Source organism: Erinaceus europaeus, chromosome 4 (genome assembly GCF_950295315.1).
Source record: "Erinaceus europaeus chromosome 4, mEriEur2.1, whole genome shotgun sequence".
In the NCBI taxonomy this organism is placed as follows: domain Eukaryota; kingdom Metazoa; phylum Chordata; class Mammalia; order Eulipotyphla; family Erinaceidae; genus Erinaceus; species Erinaceus europaeus.
In genome coordinates, this window is record NC_080165.1 from 57,798,370 (window position 1) to 57,804,602 (window position 6,233).

At 51.8% G+C, this 6,233-nt stretch overlaps 1 protein-coding gene across 5 annotated transcripts in view; it reads left to right on the forward strand.

The window, feature by feature from the left end:
- PACSIN1 (protein kinase C and casein kinase substrate in neurons 1) overlaps window positions 1–2,956 on the forward strand; it is a 91,044-nt gene extending 88,088 nt beyond the window's left edge. For all 5 annotated transcript variants that reach the window (XM_060189631.1, XM_007532783.2, XM_060189630.1 and 2 more), the window contains one exon: window positions 54–2,956. In XM_060189631.1, coding sequence (XP_060045614.1) covers window positions 54–163 — 110 coding nt within the window. In that variant the 3' untranslated portion in view covers window positions 164–2,956. The remainder of the gene's footprint in view (window positions 1–53) is intronic.
- Window positions 2,957–6,233: the final 3,277 nt, after the last annotated feature.

Consider the following 6,233-nt stretch of genomic DNA (forward strand, 5'->3'; position numbering starts at 1 on the left):
CCTGGCCCCTGGGTGCCCCTTTGACTGAACTCCTTCCTGTGTCCTCTCTCCAGGAGATGAGCTCACCAAGCTGGGCGAGGAGGATGAGCAAGGCTGGTGCCGCGGGCGGCTGGACAGCGGGCAGCTGGGTCTCTATCCCGCCAACTACGTGGAGGCCATCTAGCTTCCCTGAGCTAGCCCCCCCCACCCCTCACCCATCGCCTCCCCTCCTCTCCCACTCTCCTAACACTTCCCTTGCCATAGAGTTCCAGACATATTTTCCGATCAAGCTTTTATTTTTTTAAAAGTCAAAACAGAACAAAAACAAAAAAAAAAATACACAAAGAGACAGAGCATTTGCAGGGCTGCCTGGAGGTCAGGATGATGGAACTTGGGGTGACTATCCCCCAGGGTCGGTGAGGGTCTTAGGACTTAACTCCAAAGAGTTATCACAACATCTGCTCTTTAGATCCCACCAAAGAGTCTGAGCCCTGAGAGATGTCTCTTGGACCCTTCTATTCTGCCTCACCTCCACAGTGCACCTCTCCACTCCCCCCTCCCCACACCAGGCAGCCAGCACCCCCACCCCAATCCTCTGGGCCTGGTACTTCTGACTCTCCTTCTCACCCAGTCCCCCTTCCACCACCATCCTACTCTCAAAAGTCTCCCCATTCAGACCCCAGAGACGTGGGGGTGGGGTGTGTCCCAGTCTTTAGTCTTCCACTCTGCCTTTGGGTGCCCTCCATCTTCTACTCCCATCCTGCAGGAGTAGGGAGGGGTGGTGGCCATCTGTACCCATAGGTGTTTCCAAGGGGCCCTAGACTCCCCAAGACATGCAGAGGGGTGAACTGGCACTAGTGACAATGTTCCACAGAAGAGTGAGTGAGGGGGAGCAACCTCAGTCCTTCCCAAAGCTCAGCTGAGAGAGCAGCACTGTGAGGCCCTTCTTCCCAGCAGCCAGACTGTCAGGCAAAGGCTCTTCCCTGAGCCACACCCCCTTGGTTGCTTACAGAGACTGGCCTCCCTCTCAGAAATCCCCTGGCAGCAGAGTGGGGGCCCAGAGCCCAGGGCCAAGCCACTGACAGTAGCAGCCTCTCATTTCCTGGGGAGAAGGGCATCGTGCCCAATTCAGCCTTTCTCCTCCTAGGTCCATCTAAAATCCACAGAATTACTGGACTCAGCATTAGCCTCCATGAGGCCAAGCCTTGTGCCCACAAGGCTCTTGGCTTCCCATTCCAGCACACACACACCACCACCCCCACCATCACCACCACCCCCCAACTTCCCCACTCCACTCCCCTCTGCAGGGGTGAGGGGACACAGCCTGGGGAACTCATGGGAACCTCCAGCCTGAGACCAGCAGAGGAGAGCCTGTAGCCAGTGGTAGAGGTTTAGGCTTGTTGGACAGAGGAGCCTTGTCGCCATGTGTCAGGGGCAGGCTTGTCATCAGGCCTCTGTTCCTTGTCCCTTACCCCAATTTTAGCTCCTGGAGCAGTTTTTACCCCGTAGGCAGCCCCACCACCTCTCTAAGCCTGGGTCTCTGTTAAAGACATTGGGGGTGGGGGGAGGGGAAGGGCCTGCCCCAAGCAGGAGTACTTGCTGCAGTGAAGAGTGGCTCTGGATTGGTCCTGGCCTGTCCCACAGGATGTGACTGGGGGTGCTTGGAACACACCAGAGCAGGACAGAACCCCAAGAGGTAAGGGAAAGGCTAAGGGAGGAATCTCTGGATTGAGGCCTTGAGACTTCCTACCAGGTGAGGTTTGCTCTCTGCTAATATCTTTTTAGCCTGCAGTACTGCAGACGCTGCCCCTCAGCCACACTTCTTTCCCATGGGCCTCTAGGCCAAGACACTCAATGCCCCAGCCCCTCTGTCATGCCCTCTGTCTTCTCTCTGTTTCTTCTTTCTCCCACAGCCTGCTGTTAGGAGGCCGTAGACCCTAGCCTCAGTTCCCTGACCATGTTCACATGGGCACATGGGATCCTGGCAGTTCTGGTAGGTGCCTGAGCTGGGGCAGGGCTCCCTCAGGACTGAGGGATGTTAGGGTGAGAACCCTGACACTCCAGGGAAAAATAAATTCCTTTTCCCACTCCTTTTCCTGTCAACTGTCTATTTCCTAGGCTTCCTTTACAGTCTGAGGTAGGTTCTAGTTCTCCCGAGCCTGAAGAAAGATTTCAGAGCCCTCCATATCACCCTCCCTACCCCCCTCCCCACAGCTCCGTAAGAGTCTCTTTAGTCTCCCCCAGGCAAGAACAGGGGTAGGGGCCTAAGCCCCTCACCACATATCCCTAGAAGCCAGCACAGTTGCACCTTGGGGCCTGGGCTCCCCCTCTCTGTGCCAATGGCTTCCTAGTACCTGGGGAGGGGTTATGATCCTGGCTAGACCCCAGGCCTGTACCCCTCAGAACTCTAGCTGCCCACTCTGGAGCAGGGATTCAAAACCCCATTCTTTCTGAGAGGCCTCCTCCATAGCCCTATTTGGGACCACTGTGTCCTGATCCCCAGGCTCCTCAGGATCTCAGAGTGGGAGGCGCGCTCCTCCACAAAGTCCCCTGAGCCCCAGGGCCCAGCTCCACCTGTCAGTGCTGGTGTCAGGGCACTCACCACTGAGTGAGGGCTGTACCCCTTGCAGTGCCCACTGCCTCCTATAGCCTCCTCCCTCTGCCCACACCCTTAATGCTGCACGGGCCTACCCCTCAGGGCTCGGCAAGTAATGTGTTTTGTCCCCAGTTAACCATCATTTTGCAGCCTGGCTCAGGAGGAGCCACTGCTGCCCTGCCGCCCACCATCTGCCACCCTTGGCTTCCTGACTCCATTAGTCTGACACTTGTGAAACTCTGAGAAGTGCTGTGGTCTCAGCAATGCACCTGTTTTGTACATGACTGTGTAATTTAAAGGTATATAAATACAAGATATGTATATATATATATATATGAGTTGTGGTTGTATGACTGTGGATAAAATCCAGAACTGTGTCAACCTGCCTGGGTGTTGTCATTTTTTCCCCCAGAACAATCTCTTTTATTTTAATATTTTATTAATTTTATTATTGTATAGAGATAGAGAAACTGAGAGGGGAGGTGGAGAGATAGAGACAGAGAGACACCTGCAGCCCTTCTTCACCACTTGTGAAGCTTTCCTCCCTGCAGGTGGGGACCAGGAGCTTGAACTTGGGTCTTTGTGCACTGTAATGTGTGTGCTTAGCCAGCTGTGCCACCACCTGACCCTTTTATTTTTTTGAGAATATTTATTTATTTATTGGGTGGGTGGGAGTAGGAAGGAGACAACCAGAGCATCACTTGGGCGCATGCAATATCAGGGATCCAACTTGGGACCTCATGCTCATATTTCTAATACTTTATCCACTGTGCCACTGCTGAGATGTAATTTATGTTCTTTTTTTCCCCCATTTTATTGGATAGGACAGAGAGACATTGAGAGAGGAGGGGGAGATAAAGAGGGAGAGAGAAAGGGGTGCTTCACCACTTGTGAAGCATCCCTCCTGCAGGTGGGGAGCTGGGGCTTGAACCTGGATCCTCACTTGGGGCCTTGTGCTTATTACTATGTGCACTTAACTAGGTGTGCCACCACCCAGTGCCCTATGACTTATGTAGTTATTAGAGAAGGGAGACTTATGTAGTTATTAGAGAACTAGAGCATCGGAGCATCACTCTGGAATATGCAGTGCCAGGGACTGAACTTGGGACCTCCATGCTTTCAAGTCTGGTGGTCTAACTGTGTACCACCCCCTGGGCCACTGGGTATTGTCATACTGAGTGAACTTGTTTATCTTTCAAGTCCTCTCAGACCAGTAGTTGTTGGGGAGGCAGGTCCCACTAATTCTAGGTGCTGTCCTGACCAACCACCAAGACTAGGGGTCTGAGAGCTGGTACTTGCAACTCCCAGGGCCTGGGTAAGTCTTCACAGGGAGAAAGTTCCACTGAGCCATCTAAGTCCAGCCTGAGACACTGGACTGCAGTGCTCTAGGAGCCTGGTAACAAGCACTGAGCGCTGGGACATTCAGAGTCCCAAACTGAAAGTTCAAAGGTGAATTTAAACTCCAAATAGATCTTGATTTTCATTTTTATTATTTTTAGTCTATATTCCTAGGAGAGAGGGAAAGAGAGAGAGTAGGAGACCCATGGAACTCCTCCTGGTGCTGTCCATGATGCTCCCATGTGGTACTAGGGATCAAACCCAGGCCCTCATAAACAGTAAGGCATGTACTCTACCCACTGAGTTATCTCCCAGCCACAGGTTTTGATTTTTTTTATTTAAGTGAGATTCTAAAAGTGACTGCTGAAGCCTGTGGTTCCTGGTTGTTCACAGACCCAGGTTGCATCTGGTATGACAACAGGCCAGGTCACACTTACCTGTGTCCTGCCTGGGGTGATGTAGGGAGTACTACAGAAGGAATTTTCAGGAGAGTAGACAGGCCTGAGGCTCTGGACTCCCAGCTTTATCTGGCCTGGCCCAGGACTTCTGCCAGGTCTAACCACCCAGGTCTGGCTCCAAATGCTCCACCTTCAGCTTGGTCTCCTCTGGGACAGAGCAGAAGTCCTTAGTCTAGTTCCAGCTCTGCCATTATTAGTTCACTGTGTTCCCACCCTGTAGTCATAGACCCAGCTTCCCCCAGTCTTGGTAGATGTCTCTATGACACTTTGCTAACCCAAGTAGAACGGGAGGAGTCTGCTTACAAGCTTGGATAGTGAGCCGCTTTTCCATGTGTACAGCCCAGGCTCGAGTGTGACCCCCACCATATTGAAGTAAGCTTTAGTGGTGTAGCTTTTCTCTGTGTGTATCTCTATAACAGAAGTTTAAAAAACAAAAAAGCTCAAGCAAACTCAAATACATTGTTTTCTTGGGCCTCAAGGCATGCCCAGGCCAGGGAGAAAATGTCTAGGGGATTGAATCATTGAATCTCTTTTCCACCCTATGACCTTTACTCACCCAAATTCACCTCTACTTGAAGTCCCTGGTGTAGCCAAACAGGACTCTTCAAATGAAGACAAAAGTTTGCCTTATCTAGCAACAGTTTCTGCAGGATGTTCCCTGCCAGGAAGTAGGGTACCCATGAAGAGAATCAGGGGCTACCTGTGCTGGATAGAGGTTTGAGGGGTGCTCTTGATGCAGGAAGAGGAATCCAGAGCTTACTGATAGCACTCAGGGTGTCACTGGTGGATGTGTGCCTGCCAGAGCAAGTGTGCCTTGTGGTGGAGTCACTCAGTGGGTCACTGCTTCCCCAGGCCTCACTGCTCCACAATTCCTTTTATTTAATTTATTTATTATTTATTTATTTATTTTATTATCACTAGGGCTTGGTGCCTGCACTGCAAATCCATCACTCCCAGCAGCCATTTTTCCTTTTTTTTTTTTTTTCTTACCCCTTTCTATTTTTCTTGACAGGACAGAGATAATTGAGAAGGAAGGGGAGACAGAAAGGGAGAGAGACAGAAAGAGACACCTGCAGACCTGTTTCAGCAATCATGAAGCGTTCCCCCTGCAGGTGGGGAGCCGTGGCTTGAATCCAGGCCCTTGCGCATGTGATGTGTGCACTTAACTGGGTGTGCCAGCACCCAACCCCACTCTCCAATCCTAGAGCCACCACAGACTCTCTCTCCTAACTATTCTTCCCTAGCTCCCCTCCCCTTTTTTCTCTCCAGCTCCTGAGATCAGACCCAACTGCAGACACATAAGTGGTGGCTTCAGGGACTCTGCTGGGGCAGGGAAAGCAGACTGGAAACAAAACCAGTTTGGTAGAACTGAGCTGGGTTCTGGCCAAGGGGCCCAGCCTGCCCTCTCCCTAGGCTGGACAGCCAGCAGAGGCCCAGCAAGACACTGGCCTGGGGCTGGCCCCCTCCTCCTGGTCCAGTCCCAACTGACAGATGACAAGGTGCTATTTGCTAACTGCCAGGAGTAAACTTTCTTCTGGAGACAATGAAATTGCTGAGGGCAGAAGACTAGTGCAGGGCAGCTTTTAACCCTTGGTGGCCCAGGTGGCAGCAGCTCCCCACAGTGTCTCCTGGAAGCCTGTCCTCAGAGGTTGAGAGTGCTGACTGGTCATAGCCAGGTGGCATGGAAGGGAAGAAAACCCTGACCTGGTGGGTTTTGTTCCTGCCTCTGCTGGCTGTATTGACTATGAGCAAATCACCTAGCTGCCCTGAACCTCAGTCTAGCCAACAGAAAAATGGGATAGTTTTACTAGGAAGGTGAACAACAAAAAGAGTGAAAGAGCCTAGCACACAGTTTTCAGATC